General features: G+C 43.6%; 1 protein-coding gene across 1 annotated transcript in view; it reads right to left on the bottom strand.

The window, feature by feature from the left end:
- Window positions 1-10755: 10755 nt before the first annotated feature.
- The window catches only part of CRB1 (crumbs cell polarity complex component 1), a gene marked incomplete at both ends in the record, with an annotated part of 97893 nt that continues 85672 nt past the window's right edge, over window positions 10756-22976 (bottom strand). Inside the window, one exon of the mRNA XM_084266078.1 lies at window positions 10756-10971. Coding sequence (XP_084122204.1) covers window positions 10756-10971 — 216 coding nt within the window. The remainder of the gene's footprint in view (window positions 10972-22976) is intronic.

Raw genomic sequence — 22976 nt, 5'->3', positions numbered from 1 at the left:
GCTGTGACAACGAACCCCTTTTCATGGGATTGTGAGCCAATGCAGGGCGTTGTAATAGCGTAGAAGCCTTTAATTATTGGTAGAAGGAGTATGAAGATTGAGTGAGTATGAAGAGCAGGGTTAAGTTTGCCTGCTTTCCTCAGTTTGTTACGTCAGGGCACTGAGAGTGTGGTTGCAGCTTGTTTCCTGTGGATGTTTCGGTTCAGTAGTGCTTTTAAGCCTAAGCATAGGAAAGAATTGAACAAGAGGAGGTAATGACCCCAGTTACTGTAAGCTGACCAGTTTTACCCAGGTGATGCAGCAGGACTCTGCTTCTGTTGATACAACTGTACCCAGTGTTTGTGAAGAATGAATTGTTTCGGAGGGCATTGCTGTCCTAGTCGCACGGTAACACTGAGTGTGAAAGCCAAGACGTCACTCAGAGTTGGCTTTTGAGGGAAAAATCTAACTCCAAGCAGTGTGTTGCTGGGAACTTGTTTAGGAGAAGTCATAAAAAACTCCTGTTCATTAGAGGCTTCATGGTTGGTTGTGCTTCAGAAGCAGCAGAGAGTATCACTTTTTCAAGATACTTTTACACGGTGCAGTTGCAGCCGTACCTGAATGATGGACAAGTGTTTCCTTTTCTTTCTAGAACTCACTGTGTATTAGCCTCATGTTCACAAAAGGAAAAGTAACTTTATGAAATTCATGGATTTAGATTTTTATTTGATGTGACAAGCGATAACAACAACAACCCCAGAAAAGCTAAGCAATGCCTGAAGTGATGTTGTGGGTTTGCTGGTGTTCACATAAAGCAGAGTCAGTCTGTGGATTTTCATCAGTCAAAAAAATGCTAGCAGCTTCTTAAGCTTTAAAACCCCAGAGCTTGTCAATCCCGTTACATATGAAACATAAACAAGTGCTAGTTCTAAAAGCAAAGTTTGGGAAGCACACGCTATGGGCCATGTATCACTTCCTTCCTGTGGCTGCCTGTTTCCCATTGCTCTGAGAGTCGAAGGGCTGGGACCCTGGCAGCATACTGCTCCACTCATTTTCTGCTTTTCAGGTTTGTTACTTCCCTCAAGTAACTGTCACAGGGAACAAATCAGCAACAAAAGCCAACACACAGCAAATAAAGGTGCAATGTGGGCTACAAAGAGTCTGTCAAACGAAGTTGCAAACCTTTTCCTTTGAGACCTGTTATCTGTTTTTAATTGCAAAGTCCTGCAAAATAATTGGTGTTGTGGATGAGACACAGTGAAGATGTCCTCTGCCATACAGAGCTTACGCAAGACTCATTTGGCTACAGAAGGTTATTTTTCAGGTACGTATAATTCCATGAACAGTTCAACTAAGGTACTTTCTGAGGCATTTTTATCCTGGTGTAAAATTGCTTTATTTAATTTACCTTATGATGCTTCCTAGGTGATAGAGAGGAACATTTCTGTGTATTCAAGATGGGCAGAGGGTGCTTTTCTCAGCCTGAACTGGTCAAAGGCCAAATATTAAAAGCCATGTTTGACTTTCAGGTTTTAGCCTTGACATGATCGTCTTAAAACTTTTGGAGCCCAGTTTTTTAAGAGTGGTTTAGCGTTGGTGACTGAATTTAAATTGTGGTAGGTGACTCCTGAGTCTCTGGGTCCCAGTGCCCTGAAACGTGCTGTAGAAGTTACAGGTACAGCACTGAGTTGTGGCTACCTGCCCCCTGTCTCCCTGCAGACAGACCTCAGCTCAGTTCTGTACTAGCACCGCTTTGCAGTCAGTAATGTAACTTGTCAGTAATGTAACAGCAGCAGCTTTCTATTCACTGCTCCTTTTAGGAAAATAACCTGATAATATAATATCACCTGTTTAGCAATGAGGGGATTATGTACTTTAAATGTTCAGCTGAATAATACATACAAACACCTGACATTTGGCCTGCTCTGAGAATAGGCGACATGCTTATTTAACGGTTTTGAAAATGTTAAAGTGGTGAGGTAGAAATTAAAATGTCACTTTAAAATATTTGTATTTAACTTACCCAATTCAGCCCTATTCTACATTTCCCCTTGGCATATTCGAACTGGGGGTCACGGTAGCAGTCTGACACTGTGGATACTTTGAACGATATGCTGAACATTGTTGGCATTTCAGCCTAATTAGTTGCATCCTATTTTGTGATTTGTCTTCAGTCCTTTGGGTTGCTGGCCCAGGATTTTTTTTTAACTTTTTTTTTTTTTTAAATACCCATCATTGTGTCATTTTAAATGTCAGCAGACCAGTACCGGTATAATTGGGGTGTTTTCCCCTTATTTCTCTTCTCCCCAATTTCATAAAATTTGTCAAATGATTTCTACATCTTAGGCAGGCTAAGCAAGGAAAATCTATCCCAGGGTTGCATGCCAAACACAGGCTAATCTAGTCCATGTGGGTCTTGAGCATGGCCACGTTTTTTTCTGCCTGGTCATCACTGTTACCTGCAGTTCCCAACTGCAGGGATCTTTTGGGGTCTGGTTCAATCAGGTGTGGGGGTGTGTGTGTGTCCACGTCCGAAAGCCAAATCTGCATTTTCTCTGTAGGGCTTATTTCTCATGCAGAAACCTGACAGAGCCTCCCTGTCCCCGCTCAGGTTTAACTTAGACATCTGTGTTCCTGGAATGGATCCTCTCAGAGAAAAAGCTTAGGCACCAGCCTGGTTCAGCTGGATGCTGAAGCTTCGTGCACTTAGGAAGCAAATGTCAGCCTGCTGATTTACTTTAAAAATCCCCACTTGATGTAATTATGTGTCCAAGGAAATCCTTGAGTATTGGGAACAGCTGGGGTCACCTGCACGTGAGGGTGTGCTGCCAGGCACGCAGGAAGAGCCTGCCTGCTCTCCAGCTTCCTCTGGGTCTTTCTTGGTCATCATGTCCCAGGGTGAAGCAGCAGGGTGAGGGCAGTGCTGCAGGCAGCCTGACAGGAGACCCTTGTGCTTCATACTCCGAAATACTGCCGGGGCTCCTGGCTGGCCCCCGACTGGCTGCGGTGCTGGCAGGGTGCCCTGGCACTGTGGGCTGCATGCGGCCTGTCGTTGGGGCATGGCCGGCCTGCTGGCTGAGGCGGTGATTAGGAGCAGCCAGAGCTGTGTTTAAATGTTCAGGCTGTTTCACACCCAGAGCTAAGATACGTGCAAACACCCTGTGCATCTTCCCTGTGGGCTTACGCTTTGGAATCTGCCTAAAGAGGGTGAAATCAGTTGGGGATAACACCAGAAATTCTGTTCATCGCTTGTGCCGGCTGCATGGAAGATACCAGGCTGGTTATTTTGTGGGGCAGAAAGCAGGTATTTAACCCCAGGCTGTCCTGCGCTGTGGCTGCTTGTGTGCTGCAGTGCAGGTGGCTGTTTGCATGGGGGGGAGAAGGCTCACAGCCCCAGCAGGCCCTGGTGATTTGGATTGCTGTGAATTCAGAGCCTGCCCTGGCGGTTTGCTCCCCCGCCTCCAGCACCTACAGTCCTGTCACTGTTCCTGAATTTCCACTGCTAAGTCAAGTTTAGCACAGGTGCCAAATGGAACTAAGTGGGTTTAAATTGGAAACAGGTATTTTTGTCATCGCCAGTTACTACAATGCGTGCCAAGGAAAATTGGGCATTTCCCTGAAACTACAGGTGAAATCTGAAAGGTCGTGCACAATATTGAGCTGAGAAGAAAGTCATGCTTTAAACAGTGCCACAGAGAGCATAAACCCACGTGAAGGCCTGTGTAGTTTGATCCAAAAAGCTGATTTAAAGTCATGGTTTGGACATGTCAGTCTTGCTGGTGTTTGACAATGTGAGACGAATTGCTGGTAAATGTGATTGCCAAATGATTTTGTGAGGAGGGAAAATCGCAGCCTGATAAAAGCAGGTATTAAAATCAGCTTTCGTGAAACCAAATCAAAATAGAACAAAAGTTGCTCGAATCGATTTCAGCGCATAATTTCCAATACGTTTTTCTCCCATAAATATCATTTGAAGGAACCTCAACCTAGAAAAACTGGCACTGAACTGAGAGCTCTCTTCGGCCTTCAGGACTCCACCTGTGCCTTGATTCATAATTTATACTCTCGCTTTTCAATGAGCAAGAGGACTTCACACCTCGTGGCATGCATTATAGATGGGGGAGATTAGGTTAAAACATGCTGTTACTGTGAGGCGTTGGGTATCGCCCGCTCTCCACATCAAATTCACGTGTGCAATTTAAGCAAGACCTTACTCCGCTCCCGATAAATACACACCAGATGTATCTTTTATAAATGTTGGGGTTTGCAGCAGCTTGACACATGCCAGTAGTTTGAAGCCCGTGCATGCTTCAGTGGGGCATGAAAGCCCCATCCATTCAGTCAGCTGTGACGTTTTGCAATAGGCAAAATTTTAGTGTTGTCAGCTACTCGCTGTTCAACTTTATTGACTTACAACATCTAATCTGATGCTCTTTTTTTGAATTGTTTTCAGAGGTGTCAGTTTTCTTCAGCTGAGAGGCGATTGAATAGTGCAGGAAAAGAAACTTGGCCAAAATCCTCTGATCCGTGATTCCTGACGTTATGTGACATTACACATGTAAGGTTTGTCCTGCAGTGAGACTTGCAGGAGACTTGGGGCTTAAGTTAAATAAACCAGGACGGAAAATTTTGACTGGGAAGATGACTTGGCTGTCACTTATCTGGAGACAAGCTTTCTGCTGCAGGACTTTATTTGTTATGGCCATTTTAAAAAGTGTTCTGTATTTAATACCATAGTTTGGATGATGTTTGTTATTAATTAGCATCTGATTGGGCAATAATCACTAGCCAGACTTAAGACATAGACAATGACAATAAATTGTGTGAAACAAGAAAGAATGCTTGAGTGGCATCGTGAAACAAATCCATGGTGGTGTTCATCATCCAGAGAACATGGAAAAGCAATGAGCAATGTTCTCTATTTCAAACCCACAGATCATCAGTGTTAACTTCTTGGGAAAAGGAGGTCTTGCAGCAGTTGGTTGCTAAAATAATGGCAAAGCATAAGTTTCATGGGTTTTGAGATGTTCCTCAGACTGACTTGACACACTTGTGCTTCTGAAGAATAACCAAACCTCTATTTTTTCCAGGAAATAAAACAAACAAAGGCAGGCAGTTATTTAAATAACAGTCCCTAAAATAGCCCCTGGGGCAGAGTTCCTCACAGGGAATATGTGATAGAGCAATAGCAGGTGCTACACACTTGTCAGAAGAGGAGGTAAGAGCAATTCCTCCTTGTGGTGTGTTTGGATTCACCAGATGGTACCTGGGGTTATTTGGCAGGTGCTCAGTGTCCTGCTCTGGACACCAAACAGATGTGCTGGCTGCAACGCAGGCTGCTGGGCACTGAGGTGGGTCAGTTACCTGCCAAACTGTGGAGAACATAATTTCACTCCCAAAAGGTCATGTTCACCAACTGTCCTAGTCATACCATTTCTGCAAAACAAGCTCTTCTTGCACAGAGAATTTATAGCAACAGACTTACCTCCGTGATAGTCCTGTACAGGGCTGGGGCCAGACAGGTGCCCCTTCCAAGGGGGTCAGAGGTGTGGGAATGGCAAACCTCAGCTGGCCCAGGGAGACTCTATAGAGTGGCCCGAAGTGAGGCAGAACGGGCTGGTGTCAATTGCCTCAAAGCATCTTCCTACTGCTGCTCACTGTGTCTTCTAAGCCCTGCCTCCTCAGGGCTCTGCAGGGTTTGGGGTGTCAGCTGCTGGGATGGCTGTTGGGGCCGAGTTGGACACTGCTCAAGGGTGGAGAGGGAAAGTGAAGGAACAGTGTTTTGTTTGTCTTAAATCTGTCTTACCTGGAGGTGTCCTGGGGACGCAGTCACGGCAAGATGGGCAGGAGGGGACCCTGTGGCGTGAGTGCAAGTGTCAGTTATAGCTGAGGTTACCAATCTTTATTGAAGAGTAACAGGGAAACTTTAGAAGGGAGCAGAAAGCCCCTTCTGAAAATGGGACTTGCAGTAAGGATTTTCTTCATTCAATGCTCTGCCATTTTCCTGCCCATGCTCGTCCAGGCTGCTGGAAAGACAGCACGCAGCACCTTCAGCTCATTTCTGAGTGTGCAAAATGCATCTTGATCACTTGACTCCAAATGGCAAATGGGGCTTTTAAACTGCAAATACAGCTCTGACTGGGGGGTGATTTCCTGTCTAAATTCATGATGAAATAATCTCATACAGCAAAAAACAAAAGAGAAAAGATTGCATGACTCTTGATATAATCCTTATTTATTGGTCATTTTGATCCTGTACACATCACAACAGTAATGTGAATACACCATCTAAGCTCTTAACATTCTATCTACAGACAGAGAAGGAGCCATTATTTTTATGTAAAATGGAAAAGGCACATAATGCAGCAATACACTGTGATTGTTTTGAGCTGGCCGAATTCTGGCTGCAATATTTGTATTTTGCCTAGTGTAAATATCCCTGGGCCTCTGCAGATACTCCTCTCTGTCTCACAAGCTGCATGTCACCCCTTTCCAAGGGAAAAGGGAATAAGCCATGAAAGGCAAGTGAGTTGCATCATCCTTCCCCTGCTTCTGAGTATCTTCAGAGGGATTCAGTGCAGGGCAGATCTAATTTAGCACCTTCTCTTTGGAGAAGGCTGTTGGACATGAAGAGAAAGTTTAAATGTGTAGGGCTTTTGGAGTATATTGTCCATTTGTTTCTTTATTGTTGCATGTGATCAGGAATTAATTATTTTGGTTTCAGCTTTTGGGTCAGATAGTGAAATAGATCAATCAAATGTAGTTTTGAAATATTTTATGTCTTTTGCATGGAGATACTTCCATATTAATGGAGGTTTTCAGTGATTTTGGGGAAATCAGAAGCCAGTCTCCATGGTTTTTTCCTTATAGCAGCACAAAAACTCTGCAGCTCTTAGATGTTATTGCTCCTTCCTGAATGTCTGTGACTCGATATACATTTTATTATACCCCTGGGGCTGAGAAGTAGTAAACAGACTGATATCTGCTATCTCAGTCTCAATCTGTGGTTTAAATTTCAGCAAAGATAGTATCAGACACACTTTTTAATGCATTCTCTTTTATCTGTTGTTCCCTGCTCGAGGTATGGCCCAGAAGGGTCAGTCTTCCTAACCGTGCGTTTCATGGTTCATGTTAATGTAGTGATGGCTTTGGGACTTGTGGTTCTCCAGGCTGCCATTGAGCTTTTCAGCTGCAGCATCTGCCTCCCTGCGTTCTTTGGATGTTGCTTAGTTAATTCAGCCTTTCAGAGTGCATGTTTAGAACTGACTGTTGTGCCTTTTGGGCCTTTTCTTGTTTGTTTTTTATAAGATCATAACTAGAGTATTGAATATTTCTCCTTTTAATCCCTACTTGCAATAAAACACTCTCCCTCTAAATTACATTACACAGATCCACTTTGGAAGTTCTCACTCCTTACTCACCATCCTCCTCCCTCCCTTTCCTGTGGCCTCACTGCTGTGAAAGCCCAGCTTCATCCTTGCTGCCATCCGGCTTGTGCCTCCACCTTCCTCAAGCGCCGTCCACTTTCATTTCCTTTTCTTCTCTCACTTGTGTATGAATTCTCACCACTCCTATTTGTATCGTTTCTTCCCCACTGAGACTGACAACAATCCCAACTCGCTCTAATCTTCGTTTAAAGGTTTTCCCCCTGCCTTCTGTCTCCTTGACTTACCTTCTACAAACCACACTCGTATTTCCCTGTGACATGTTTCCCTTTGTTGGGCTTTTATGGGTGTCTTTTTAATTCTTCAGGAGCATATTCCTCCAGAGCTCTGTTTGGTCTGTGTTAAGACTCTTCAGGCTTTCATCTTCTCTGCCTCTTCCTTCCTCTGTACATGTTCCTGGGTATCTTGCTCAGCCCTACAGATTCTCAGTGTGGCAAAATATTCTCAAACATTTTATTACCTCTGCACAGATTGTTTTTCTACTGTATACAAAAGTTTCATCCAGAAAGTTCAACCCCTGAGAAGAATAGAATTACTTTCCAGACGCTTCCTTTCTTGTGCTGTATCCTTTACCATGAACAATAAAGCTTTCCTTCAAGTTAGTTCTCCATGCAAACTGCCTCCATCTTCTCTCCTTTGTCCCTTTTCTTTGAATCGTGTAACAATTTTGTCTGGAAGGGACCTGCTGATGTCATCTAGTCCAACCTCCTGCTCGAAGGAGGGCTAACTTCAGAGTGAGATCTTTATTATAACCATACTACTGCTATCTCTGAGAGAACTTAATTCTGGTTTTCTTTCCCCATCTCTGCTATTCACAGATGACATCCATTTTATTTCTCCTTTTAGCTCATTGACCAGAGATCCCAGAACTTAAAGCAGGTGTGTGGAAGCATCTTCTTTGCATCAGCATCATGCATTCAGTACCACTTTGTCTACTTGAGCCTCTAGATTACCCCAGTTTTCAGAGCTCTCTGTGCCTGAGCTCCTCCCAGCCTGCAGCCACATGGCTCCTCTTCTCCACTTAATTACCACTTGCCCTCTTGCTGCCACAGGTTGCCCTGTCTTTGCCTCCTTTGCTACTTCCTAGCAGAGGTGGCCTTGCCTTTGGGTCTCTCTCAGCTCCTCTGGGTGAGGCTAACACAGCGTGTGTAAGAATCTGCACAAGCCACTCCTGCTTCATTCGTGGTCTCATCTTCACGTGCTGTTCTTCGCTGTCTCGTGCTCTGAGTGTTTCTGCCTCGCACTACGCGCGGAGCCGATTTCTTCCGCTTTCCAATACCTCTGTTCCTCTCTGGAAGCGATCACACCTCACAAACTTTCTGGTACTTTCTTATGCCCTAAGCAATCTCACAGAGCAAAAGCTGGGCGAACCCAGGAGTTTCAGTTAAAAGTTATTACCCCTGTCATTGCCTAACAGCATGATTTCAAATACCCACCCGGAATCTCTGCTCTCTTATCTCCCACCCCATTTTTGGTAACTTCTTTTTCCATCAGTTGCTATTTGAACTCTGCATTCGGATTGCAGCTGCAGAACAATAATTGCATTCAAAGTAATGACCTGCAGTAGTAAAGTGGTAAATTGGGCTAGAATAAAAAAATAATCTGTGCATTTTTGCTGTGACTACATTCTGCTCTTTACCTTGGCTTGAATCCTGCCACCCCCTCCCATTTCTTGCAGCACCCTTGCAGTTCTGAAAGGTACCAGTGAGGACTGCAGAAAGAAGGTCCCAGATGTGCATACTCTCATAGCTACTGCTGATCATCTCATGCAGGCATGAATGGGAGTGGCATTGATCCGCGGCAATCCCCACAGGACTTCATTCAAAATGAATTATGAATTGATCATTAATTAAAAAGAGGAGTTAGACTCTTGGATACTGAGCGTGTGTACTCTGTTTTGCAACTCCTGGAATAACCATCTGGGGTCTGATGTGTGTATCTGGAATTTTTCACAGCTCCAGGGACACATAAACTGGGAAGGAAGAAATGCCATCGTGGACTTTTCACTATGTTGCTTCTTCATTGTGGGTTCAGTTTGTGTGGAAGCAATGTTTTTGCTTTAGTTTCTTGACCACATGTGAAAATTATCCGGAAGAGTTGCTGCTAAAATTTGCCTCTATGTTTCACAACTACCTTTGACTCACGTGTGTTTTTAGCACATCCTTTCCTGCTACAGGAACGATCATTAAATCTCAAAGATTTCCAAGCATCTATTTCACCACAAGGACTCCTCCCAACTTCTGTTATTCCTTTACATTTTATGCCTTTGTTTCTTTTCCAATGAACAAGTTGCAATCTTTTTGCTGCTGAGGTTGTTAAATGGGATTATCCCATTTTTAAAAGAGGAAATTTGAGGCGTAAAACTTAATTTTCCCATGACTGTGTGAGCAGCCTGAGCTCCAGAAGAAGCACCAAGTCTGCTGTGAGTACTGCCTTGGGAATACTTTACCTGCAGGCCATTTCTGCCTCTTTCCTGGTATTCTCTGTGAAGTTTGGGAAAGGTTTTGAGCATGCCTTTTGGCAGCCAATGTACGCTTACAGTGTGAGAAGCAGTAGTTTTCTGCAAGGGACCATCAGGTAAAACTGTGGTAAGGAAATGGCAGTAGTGTGGGTGCACAGAATTTGCTGTCTGTCTCTCCTAAGAGGATAGATTGTGACCACTGCATGTTTAGGACACGGTCCTTTATGCTCAGAGAAGTATGTGCCTTAGTGGAAACTGAAATCTCTTCCAGTAAAAGGCAGAGGGGCAGCAGGTAAAAGGAGAGAACCCAAGGAAAGAAAACCAATTAAATTTGAAACATTTATTTTGGAGAGTTTTCGCACAAATTCCTGTTAATCCCTGATTAACAGGTGAAAGGAGATATGCTGAGACACAGCTCTAGAACTAAACCCTTTGATAACAGAACTGCAATGTCTTTATTGTACAGGCTTACCTGATCCATCTGCAGCCTCTCCTGCAGCAGTGACTGCTAGGCAGGCAAAGGAGGGCACAGACAAGGAGCTGTTACTTGTGTTGCATCTGAGACAGGCACTTACGTGTATCCCAGGCGCCATTGCTGGCTGTAATGCCTACTGCTGATTATCAAGGCTGGGGTCTCCAGTGCAAATAAAAATTGTCCTTGGACAGGTTGGTCCAAAACAATGAAAAATGGCATTGGTTCACTTGAGTGCTAAGAGAATTTTAGTGTTACTGAACTTGAAAATATTGGACACCCAAAGTCACTGTGATCTTTATAATGAGCATTCCTGTCATCAGAACGAAAATGCATATATCTAACATATGTACACTGTCCCCTGCCAGCCATCTTCCAGGACGGAGGAGGGCTTTCTTCTAAATCAGTCTTTCCATCGGCGGTGGCTGCACCATGTTCCACATCTCCACCCGGGATCCCTCCTTCTCCTGCCGGCTGGGGCTGTAGGTCCCTTGAGTCGCCCGTTTATTGGCAGCAATGACTGAAACCACAACTGCCAAGAAGAGGATCAATAACAAGGCCAGCGTTACTGAGCCAATGGAGGCGAATATGTTCGAGATCAAGTCAGTTGTCAACTGGAAGGATTGAAATAATTGCAATATAATTTATGTCAAGAGAATACAGAGACACACTTGAGCTACCAAGGAAGGAAAACAAACCCCATTCTACAGACAGAGCTTCACACAGACAAGCTACTGCTGAAGCCCCATTTACTGGTAGGGAAGTACATTAGCTCCTCCAGATTTTGTTCTTTCAACCCTTCAGAAAATTACACCCACCATGCTGGATATTTAATGCACGATGCAGAGCTGGGTAAACTTCATGTAAAGACCCGTTTCATTTGGCAGCTGCTTTTCTGCTAGAAAATAACCTGTGAGTTAAATTGTGGACTGTAGTAGTAATTCAGCAAGTATTTATTTAATTGGTTTAATAATAATTCATTATGATATCATTAGTTTGCCTGTGAATACATTACTGCTAGTCTTTGTTGCTGCAAGGTAAACGTGAGATATTTTGACTGGATACATATTCAGTTCCATTTCTGTTTCTTGTGCTGGAGGAGTCAAGTTTATGCGAATACTCTATATATAGACAATTTGCTTACTCTAAATATTTTTGTAAAAAGTACTATTTCTGCAGGCATTCCTGCTAGTAAACTTTCCTACCAGCATGTTTGCATTAAATAAGTGCATAGAAGTTTCACTGTAATCTATTCAGCGAGAAATTAATCAGTATATTTTCACTAATGTTTTAAAATATACACCCAGCTGCTCTTCTACATTACAGGCTTTGTAGCTTCATCTACAGAAACACAAGCAGTAAGGATGCTCTGGTGGTTTTTCTGTTTTCATGTGGCAGTGGGAAACATGATCATGTCAGAAGGCACGGTGCACGTAAACAAATCTGCCAGCTTTAAACCAAAGAAATTCTATAGTTGGGAGATGAATATTTTATACACGTCTACATATGTGCTTTTATGTGTAAAAACAATAATAATGCTTATAGTGAGGTAAGTGAATGTGGTGGTTGTAGGAAAGTGGTCACTACGGACAGAATGACCCTTGTAGGAATTGAACTTCTGGGCAGATCCTGCCATCCATCATCTTTTGATTGGTATTACAAATGACAGCTGAACTGCCATAGATGACTGTGTGCTTGAGGCTGAACTTTCAAATCCCAAAATATTTAGAAATGGAAAGCAGCAGGTCAAAGCTCATTTCCCAGCTAGATGCTGGATGTTACAGGATATTTTAGTGACCTGCTTACTCGTCATTTCTAAGGAAGTGCACTTACAGCCCCGAGATCGATGGCAATTTTGCATTCAGTGGTGGAAACAGATCCTGTGGCCGTGTGTGCATTGCTCAGACTGATGCCTTTACAGGGCAACAACAATGCCAGAGAGAAAATGTTAGAGCAATCCTTCTTCTTTTTCCTTTCTCCACTTCCATGCTGATGTAAAAGGTCCTATGATAATGCTAAAAGCAAGTTTGGCTCAGGGACTCCTCTAGGGGATGCATGACCAGCTAGGATATTTCCTCTGTCCTTGATGGCTAAATACATGGTTTCTGTGATTTTGAAATGTTTCTTCCAACAGAAATAATCTAGTGCAGGTGACAGGCCACCTGATTCCAACCCTAAAACAAGGTGGCATGAAACATGTTGGTCTATTAAATTGGATTGGATTGGGAAGGTAATTGCATCTTGAGAAGGCATTACGGATATATTTGAGATCTTAGTTTTCCTCTGTGCTGTGTTAGATTATATGACCCTTGTTCCTCTTGTCTCAGAGACACTGCAAATTTTTTATGGAATTTTTATCCTCAGAAGCTGTCTCTTATTTTCATTGTCTGCTCCAGCAAACTGAGGACAAAGACAGTCTAAGATAACTCTGATCCTAGGTTGAACAGGACATTAGTGAAAGAAATTCTCTACCACAGGTGAAGGGATGCCGTGGTCTGGCCTCCGGTGTGTCAGATTTCGGAACTTACTCTGTATTTTCCGTCTCTGCCATAAGTATGTCGGTGTCTGTGGCAACGTTCTCATTTACAATATCCTTCAAATTAATTTTATTTCTTAAAGAAAAATTTTATGCAAAAGAATTGGGGAGGTAAAACCCCTGTAACGTGTTAAAATGCAGTAACGTATCTAAACCTCGTTCTCAAGTTACAATTGCCCTAACAGGGCTTTTTGCCCATTCTGCACTAGTCATTTATTACAGAACCCTTGCCCCAGACACCACAGCAATCACTGCACATCCTGTTCTAATTCCTTTCAAATAACTGTTATTCATTCATTGAATTTGGTTTGATCATCTGGTGACTTGAACTTGAAAAAATGCCTATATTGCATGTACATGTCTTGGGCAAAACACTTCTTGTGCCAAAAAAAGTTACCCCACTGATTAAAATCTAGAGACCTGGGACTTTTTAACCATGGCCAGAAGGCTTCTAGCTTCTTCCTGCAAAAGCCACCCCTGCAGCCTCCACTTCTCCACCAGAACCTGGCCATGTAAAACCACAACAGTAAGCTAACTTTATTTACGGTGCCTCTAACTTCTAAGTATGGAAAAAAAGAGGCATTTCTCTCACCTTTATGAGAGGATTCAATTGATTAAAAAAAAATCTACCACTGAAGTGCTGTCCCTGGTTTGTCAGCCCACACATCGTTGCACAGGCTTACAATGTAGGTAGCCCCTTTAAGCAGTAGCACTGAACCGATAGCGAGAGTAGCCAGAAGGCTGTGCAGTCTGGTTCCATCAAAATCAACTCCTTCTCTAGTAATTAATGGCTGAACAGTTAAATTAATTTGGAAAATCAACTGGCTGCTCTGGAAAAAATAATCTGAGAAGTTCTGTTCCCCATCACCTCAGAGTCTGTTCCCTGCAGTGTTTGGTGGCGATGTTAGACTGAAATAACCGTAACTGGAGATCCTGAAAAGGGGGAGAGCTGAGCAGCATTAGGCAATACAGTGAGGCTGAGAGAGTGGAAAAAGAGGTTTCCTGTTACTGACCCTACTGAGTATTTTGCACCATGGTAGGGAGCAGGCTTTAGAAAGAAGCTTGAATGCAAAGGTCCCATAACACTGCTCCAGGCTTTTCTGGTATGTCCCTGCCTGTTGCTTCCACCATAGGTGGATCTAGGCTGTGAGCCTCCCCGGTCTCTGTGGACTGCTCATGTGTGTAGGTGCTTATCCTGGCGTGCACTGCCACGTAGCCAATCACCTGTGGCTGTGGGTCTGTCCTAAGGCACTGATGATGGGCAGTGCACAGCTGCTCTTGCCTTGCTGAGACCACCACACTGCAACATCACTTTCCAGCTTCCTGTCACCCAGACTGCTGTTCACTTCCCCAGGTTAGCTCATCCCCAGCTGGATCAAGACAAATTTATTTTGGCAAAATTATAAAAAAAAAAAAGGGGGATGGGGTGGAAGGGAAGAAAAAGAAAAGATTCTTGAATTTAGTTTTCATGTGGTGAATGGTTTCACCTGCAAAGAGAGGAAGAAATGCAGAAAAAAAATCTTTTCTCGTCTTTTATTCAAAACAAAGTCTTTTGGCTTTTCACTGGTGGTTTCATTTCAAAGCTGATTCAGTTTTTAGGCTTTTGTAATTATTAAATAAAATATTTAAAGTCCTTAGATAAAATAAACCACTGATGCAGTGAAACTTCATTGCAGGGCTGGGTTTTGCTTCTCTTCGGTCAGTGAAATAGATTGATTGCTCTGCCTTGGTTCCTTGATTTGCTTTCTAGATGAACAGTTTGGATGAGGAGAGCCTGGTTCACAGGTCAAAGCTCATCAGCATTTATCAGTCAGTGCATGTATGCTTATCTTTAAACAAGCCCTTTTCTGAACTGCTGGTTTGTAAGAGGGGAAAAGTCGGGATTTGCTATGTATGAACGTTGCCATGTGTGCTGAATATCAAAAGCAAGTGGAATAGCACGAGGGAGCCAGCAAAATACACAGGGCCTCTTCCTCTTGTGTGTTTTACATCAGCCTGCCTTAGCTGATCTAATCCTGCCTTATATTGATACAGGGGATGAGAATTACAGCCACGGCCCCAAGGGACCGAGGCAGCTCAGGGAGAGAAGAGCGAGCTGTGGTACCAGCAGAGAAATCACAGTTGGTGTGAGAGAAGTCATGTGAGATTCCTTGGGATGCTGCCACCCCAGCATGAACTTTGCATAGGAGAGCATGGCTTGGCCATGCATCTTTGGGATGTGAAAGGTGGTATCTGCTCTGTAAGCAGGAGTGTGCCTCGTTTGCTGGGCAATAAGAGCTAATTTGCCTTCATTTCAGCGCTCGCATAGAAATGTGTGTGATCCTGGGGGCTTCACAAGACAGAGACATCGACACAAGCTTTCAAACACAGGGATTGCCAAAGCCTTGGGAATTCACTTCTCTGCCATGTTCAGGTCTTTCCTGAATTCTGCATCTTTCCCTGGTGAAGTCTCCGGATCCCAAGTCCTGACACCACTCACAATGTTCTCACTTCGTTTGCGGTAAGAACATCTGATCCATACCATCCAGATTTACTGCCCCCAAATCGAAACCATTCGCTAAAGTAATGAGGGACAATTGGCCTGAGTGGTCCTAATCCATATCAGAATTACCTTGAAAGGTTTGAGAGCATATAGGGATAATACTGAGCAGCCAAAGAAAAGCCATTAGCTTGATTAAAAAGCCCATAGATACGCTGAGTTTATTTCGCTGGCGATTTACAGCCATCTTGTCAGAAAATAATTCTGTTAAAGGCTGAGTTCGAATAAGAATCTCTGTAGTTCCAAAAGAAATCCAGTCAATTGTACCCAAATCTGTTATAATGAGATGCATTGATAACCCCAGCTTGTGGGACCGCAGTTTATTTTCAACAGCAGTAAAGTGGCCATAAATCTGTACATTGACTTCATTCTGATGTAAGTACCTTAAATAAGTGGCAGATGAAGTCACTTTTCCATGATGCTTTTTCCACCCTCACAAGCAAGTCCCTATTGCTCTCTTTTCCATCAGCTGCTCTGCATGTGCAAAGCGCCAGCCAGCAGGTCCCACGAGCTGGGCTGACCCAGCTGTTGAGCTGCTGAGTTGAACCAATAATCCATTTTGGACTCATTCAAAGGGGGCAGCTTCAGCTCCACCTGAGCCAAACACTGCGCAGGCCACTGGAAATTGCAGGGTTTCTAAATTCTGTATGTGTCATCTCTGTCCTTTTGGTGCTTTATCCTGGCTTGCCCATTCCTGCTGCTGTCCATGTGGGCACTCCCCTGTGCTGGGTGTGCCCACACATGGGTATCATTCAGGTACTCCAGTAATTTTTTTCCTGTGCACTCTGTGACCTGTGGCCTCGAAGGAGGCAGCACGCTGGGCCCGCAGTGCCTTAGCTGCGTTTCCACTTGTTAGCACTAGTGAGGCCACCAACTGCTTTTCCTTCTGCAGCCCTTCAGCTTATCCTTCAGTCACCCAAAGTGCATTCCCTGTCATAGTCATGCTTACCAGCCCTTCTGGTCTCTCTGTGTAGGGTGCCGTTCCTGAAAGGTGCAGGATCTGCTGTGCTTTTTGCTCTACATCTGGGGACTTCTCTCTCTGACAGCAGCTCCATGTGGAGGAGCCTGTCCTGTCATCCCACACGTGTCTCTGCAGCCCTCTGAAAAATCAGTGCGCTACATACAGAGCTGTGGGTGGCCTTGAATTTTCATCATTGCCATGGCTGTTTCTGCCTCCAGCCTCCAAGTTGCTTTCCTGATACCCACAGCAAAAGACAGTCCCATTGCTGGAGGGCCTGAATGAGACCCCAAGTCCTGCATGTGCTGCTGGGGCCAGTGCTGAAGACAAAACTTGGGTGACTACTGATACGTGCAGAAGATCCACCTTGAAGAAGAATGTAAGCAGTCTTTTTTTATATGTATTTATCTCTTTTCTGGTGGACATTATTGTCTGAATGTGTTCTTAAAATGTCTGTGAAGAAATTACCTTCCGTGCCACTTCTCTCTAGAATTTCTTTGCCCATAAAGTGTAGTTTGAATAGTTTGTCTTATTTGAAATTTGACAGTTGGAATTAATTCCTCCCTGGAAAATTGTCAACTTTTACTTGTTTGACAATTCTTAATATCAAAGCAGAAATATAGCGAGAATTAGTGTTAGCAGCTGTAAGGCTAGATAGATTGATTGATTGATTGATCTCCAGGATTGGCCAGTTGTAGATCAGAAAAATGAAGTCTTTTTTTATCGAGGAAGAATTACATCTCTGGTGTCCTGTCAGAAAGTGAAGGTGTCGGTGATGATTGAAATCTGGGATTTAGCTGGGCTTGCAAGGAAAGGGCCTCGCTCAGAAATGCTGGCAGCCTCCCTCCTGACACACGAGTTGCACTGTTGTGGCATTACAGAAGTTAATGAGGGAGTTTGTTCTAATTATAGTTGAGCAAGTAACTGGAGATGGAGCTTTCTAAAGTGTTGCAACTAAACTGTAAAGCAGACCTCAGTTAAACAAGGGTGTTATTCACATTAGATCACAGATGAGCATGGAGAGACGTGCTCCTCCCCACACGGCTGCAGGGCTGCTCCTGAGCCACGGAAAGAGCGCTGTGCTTAGATCAAAACCATTTGCCGTGCAGGTAGCTGCTGTTTGCAGTATTAGCCTTTGGATGTAGCTTTTCAGACTCAGAAACTCGCTTTTAGGAATACATCTCTAAAGAATGAGCTACGTACTGTAACTACAACTTCTTTAACTAGTTGTAGTGTTGATGGCTCGCTTACATTAAATGTTTAATGGAAGAGGTCCAGCCATGGAAAAGCAGGATTTAGTAAGTCTGGGATGGTCTGTCTTGGGCATAAGGAGTAGTATTAAGCATGTAAATAGCTCCTTAAAATCTCCCTCCGATACTTCTCTGGGTCAGCACCTTGCAGGACAGGGTATGAAATGCCTTTTTGCTCAGACACCAGAGTGTTGGTTCTACAGAGAAGTGATTTGGCTAGCAGTTTGGGAGGTAAGCTCTCATTAAGCTGTGGGCTTTCAGAAGACTCCTGGATAGCATCTCTGCAGCAGCTGCCAGTGCTAATTTTGAAAGTGCGCTCCAGTTCTTTTTAAGATCATCTTGGTGGTGCAGCACAGATTAAATGTGCAGCTCCAACGTGTTGTTACGAGATGCCTTTTAAAATTCTATCGACAGCCTCTGGTGTAGGAACTTCACCATCTGCTGCAATCTGGAAGGATAAGAGGGAAAATTATAGCTGGTGCAAATCCAGGCAAGCCCTGCCGAGGAGGAGTTTGTCCCGTAGCTGCTGAATCGCAGACTAGACAAATGTTTTTGTAAAGGTGTCAGTCTCTGGGGTGCACACCATCCCTTTCCAGTTTGGGAGAAGCTTTGGGGTATGATGCAGAGTTATTTTTGTGGGTGGGTAGCAGTGCAGTGCGTCAGGCGGTGTTTCTCCGTCGGGGATAACTGCATTTCAGCTTCGAGACAGCAGACGCTGTGTGAATACGTCTCGGTGATGGATAAAAGCCTGATCCAGGAAGCAACTTGCAAGAAGGAAGGGATGATATTTAAAATCAAAAGATTGTTGCTGAAAACGGTAACTTTCTGTGAGTGCCCTGCACAGGGTTGTGTTTACCACGTCCCTGCAGCTGCCGCGGTGGAACTGACTCCTGAAGAGGCCGTTGGAAGAATACAGGGCAGCGGCCCTTTGAGGAATCCTCCTCCTGCTGTCGTGGGAGAGTGAGATGGGTGGGAGGGGGTCAGGAGGTTAAACCCAAAAGCAGGAGAAGAATAGGAAAAGACACCAGAGCACTGAAGATGAGGGCAGGACAGTTAAGAGAGATTCAGGAGACAGAGAATGATGAGAAAGAAGAATGAATTTCAAAACCCCTTTCTTTCTTCATTGGCTTCATAGGCGTTGAGCAGACCGGCGTGTCAAGGGTGATGTTATAACATTCAAGATGGGGCTGGTGGAGATGACAGCGTTTGGCTGAGAGAACAGGGCAGGAACCGATAACATAGGCTACCAACAGCTCTGCCAGAGGTGAAACTACCCTGTTCCTAATGCAAGCTTTTGATTCTCTGAACTGTGAGCGTTCTCTCTGAATCTGAATTCTGATCTCTCCTGTATTAGGAGAGAACTGTGAGGAATTTTGCTGAGGTGTTCAGTGTCTGAAAGCACAAAGCCAGTTTCAGTGAATACCTGCCCATTGTTTCACCTCACCAATGTTTCCACGTGCATTGCTTTCACCAGGCACAATTAGCCTGTGCATTGCCAAATCTGGTTTACTTTGAGTTGAATAATCTGAATTGTGGGCACGGAACTGGTTGCTCAAAGTTCCACTTCCCACCGCACAGCAGCTGAGGCTATAGACCTTTAATTAATTATGCTACTTTTATTTCCATAATCAGACCCTTTGAGATTGGCACCCATTGCATCACACCCAGGCACAGCCACCCTCTGTGGGCTCTGGCTCCTGACCATGAGGATGTGAAGCAGGGCTGTCTGTCTCCTCTATGTCCTGGTTCTCCATAAGAATTGGTATAGCCTGGTCTGGACCTGTCAGTCACAGGTGGGTCAGCAGAGTATGGGTATAGCAGAGACTGAGAGTTGGGATTCCTGTTTGGTTTTGTAGCTGCCAGGTACTTGCCATTCCTACTTCTCTGCTAACAAGCTAAGCCTACGCTCTCAAAACTGTTGCATGAAATTCTTCTTCCTGCTTGGTGCTGAGCTCCTGCAAGAGAGACATGTGTTGCTACCTTAGCATTAATATTATGCTGTCAAGTGGCGATGAAGTAAGTAGCTATTTGACTGTTTCACACTGTCAGACAACAAGGTATCAAGTCAACAGCTACCCTTTGTTGGGTGCAGCACTTCGATTGCAGCCATCTCGTGCTTCCAACTGTAAATATTAATGGTATAAGATAGACCTTTATTGGCTACATAATACTTGCCTTAGCACGCTACATGACACTGTTGCATTACTTAGCTAATTATATTCCTTGATAAAAATTTTGAGTAGGTTTTTATCCTACTGGCTTTTTTTTTTCTAGTAGAAAGTTGATTAGAGACAACAACCATCATTATGTTTCAGGAAAGACTTGGGAAGAGATGCATATGGAAAAGTATAAATGGAAAAAACCTAAGCCTGTAAATCTCTGTGTCCATAACTGCTCCTTGAAACCCTGTTTTAACCTTCATCCAGACATTTGATTTGTCAGTGAACTTATTGTTTCCTGTGGGTTTGTTTTTTCACTTGTTAATGTACTGACATCTTCTGATTGGAACATAGGAGTCTGTCTGCCTCTGTCCTGAGGGATTCTTGGGTCAAGTACTGCATACCTAGTATGGTATCCAGTCGCTGCATTAATATTGCTGGTATTCAACAGGTTTGCATCTGAATGTGATCTGGATGGAGCCAACTCTAATAATTGTTGTTTGGGTATCTGCTGAAGATGCAAGAGGATTATGAAGTCTCTTTTTATGTTATAGTCAGTGCAGAACGTGAGAAAAAGGTCCCTAAAATGCCTTAGAGGTTTCTCTTCACTTTCTACTCCATGCTTTTACCTTACTGCCACCTAAAGATAAATAACAGAAAATACATTGTACTTCAAATACAATGAGAGATATATTCTAAGATGTTAGGAAGCAATGGCAGCCTTGTCAGTGTGTTGCATTTAAGAAGATTTCCTAAACTTTCAGGAGATTCTTCTTGAGGATCGTACTAGTTAGAGATAGGAAAAAAAATCTACTGGCTCAGCTCACCAAATTTATCTCTTGTCCTCCAAGGCAGGGAGTATTGACGAGGAGGGCAACTCAACCTTGTTTCCAGCCAGATGATTAATTGAGATCTGGGAGCTCCTCAGCACACATTGGAATTAGAATTTTCTGTAGTGTGTGAAGTCTTGTTGAAATCCACCTTTATCTGCAGGCATAAGCCTGTGCATCAGGCCTGAGGGCTTCTTCAGGAGAGGAAGCAGTGGCTGAGCCTTGAAGGGAAAAACTGCTTCCATGTCAACTCCATCTAGAGAACCTCACTCTTTCAAAGACAGCAGCAGGTTTATTTGTGCTTTATTTCTGTATGTATATAATGCTTCTTTTTTTGAAGTGTGGTTAAAATATCCTGGGGTAGATTTTTGGTCTCTGCTCTCTCTCACTCTGTTCAGTTCCTAGTAAAGACAAGATAATAACACTTCCATACCTTACAGATGTCCCACAAGCATTCACTTAAAATAATTAAGTCATGATTACTGAGCTAAGATAGAGCCCAGGTGTTCAGTACTGTCCCCAGCTGTATGATTTTTACAAATCCATTTCACTTACAATTTCCCTACTTGTGTAGTCATTGAATTTCTCTCAGTGTCACTTTGTGTCTCCAGGGTCTCCCCCAAGACCGCTTTTTGGTGGCTTTGAGGAGCACCAGGCAACACTGGCAGCACGGCTTTTCTTTGGCACTCATCTCCACACTGGCTGCTCCAGAGAGGTCCTCAGCAACCCCTGCAGTTCCCTGACATTGTCACATACTGAAAGGACAGGGGAAAGTTTGTATGGGGGTAATAACTTCCAAATCTGCAGGAAGTGGCAGAAGGCTCCAGCTTTTACTGGTGGCTTTAGGTGAAGGACATGTTACACTGTCATATGTGTAGAAGTCAAGCATTTTCTTTGGGCTGGAATGAGTTTTGTGTTTGATTAACAGAAACAATGAATTAAGAAAAGACCAAGTGAAATTTTCTGTGAGACACAACCGTGCCTCACCTGACTCTGGTGTGCAATGTACTGCATCACTTCACTTAATAATTGGTTTGGGGATAGAAAAAAAAGGTACAGTTACATCACTGTGTAAACTCTGTGTAGGAGATGTCTAGCTACACTGCCTGGCTACACTAAGGGATGTCTAGCTACGACGCCTAGCTACACTGAGGGATTTGGGTCAGCCCAAGTAAGAGGACCAAACAACCTCTTGGACAAGAGGGAAGAGAGAGTCCTGTCCCTTGTGGCATAGGCAGAGTGCAGCACGTGAGCATAGTAGTGCTGTGCCAGACAGCACTGTCCTCCCTGAGGTTCCCAGGTGCTTGCTGGGAGCTTCACTCTGAAGAACTGCTGGCTTAACAAGCTTCAGACCAGTGGCCAAGATCCCTGTTCACTACCCACTGGCATAAAACCTTTCCATTTATTCCAGTAATGTTTAAATTAGACCCCAAACCATCTATGGGCTTGAGAATCTCCAAAATCCCTACCTGTAGCATTTCCCAGGTTCCACCAATAACCAAAGTTGTCTGCAGTGGTGCAAAATCTGCTCAAGTGAAATAATTACTGAGGTTTGTAAAGCTGCTGATTCTCCTGTCCTTGTCACTGAATTATAGCAGTATCACATTTTTTTATTATTATTTGAGTGCTCTTACTTGTCTTAAAAAGTGAATAATCTTTTTTACTAAATGTTGTTTGAATAAATTTTCAGGACTGTTGTATTTGCTGCACAGTTAGCTTGGTATGAAGCTCAGATATTTGTCTAACAAGCTCTGCCTCTCATTTAAGTGGTTCTGTGCATCAAAACAGATAAGTCTTCCTGATCATTTGTAACAAAAATATTGTTTGGATCCTCAGGAAGAGGAATGCTTTTTATTGCTTTTTAGTGGAAAAATATTCTATAGGCCTAGTAAAGTCTGCACAAATATTTCAGACATTATTTGGAATGGGAATTCATAACAAGAACTGAAAAATATTCTGCACAAGAGTGTATTCCACTGGCAGAGTTGATCAGGAGATATGTAGGCAGCTTTGTTTTATCTGGAAGCCACATAATTTCATTGACCTTTGATAGTAATTTTAAGCATATGGTTAGTTTCTAAGACATTAAGACTAGCCTACAAGATGTGTGCTTTATGCTAAGCTAAGATGGCCATAGCTTTCAGGAGCTATAGCACAACCACCATCTAAATAAAGTAGTGATTGGGATTGAGGACTGTGGTTCCCATTCAGGTACCTGAATAAACGTGGGTAGCTTTGCCAAAATGTTTCATCAGTAGTACCTGGGAAACCTCTGTTTTCACCTTTTATCTGTCATCCTTTACATATCTATGCACGTGTCTAAGGTGTAATAGCAATAAATTCCATG

The sequence above is a fragment of the Gallinula chloropus genome (assembly GCF_964237585.1).
Source record: "Gallinula chloropus genome assembly, chromosome: 6".
In the NCBI taxonomy this organism is placed as follows: Eukaryota; Metazoa; Chordata; class Aves; order Gruiformes; family Rallidae; genus Gallinula; species Gallinula chloropus.
This window is presented reverse-complemented; position numbering and strand designations above follow the sequence as displayed.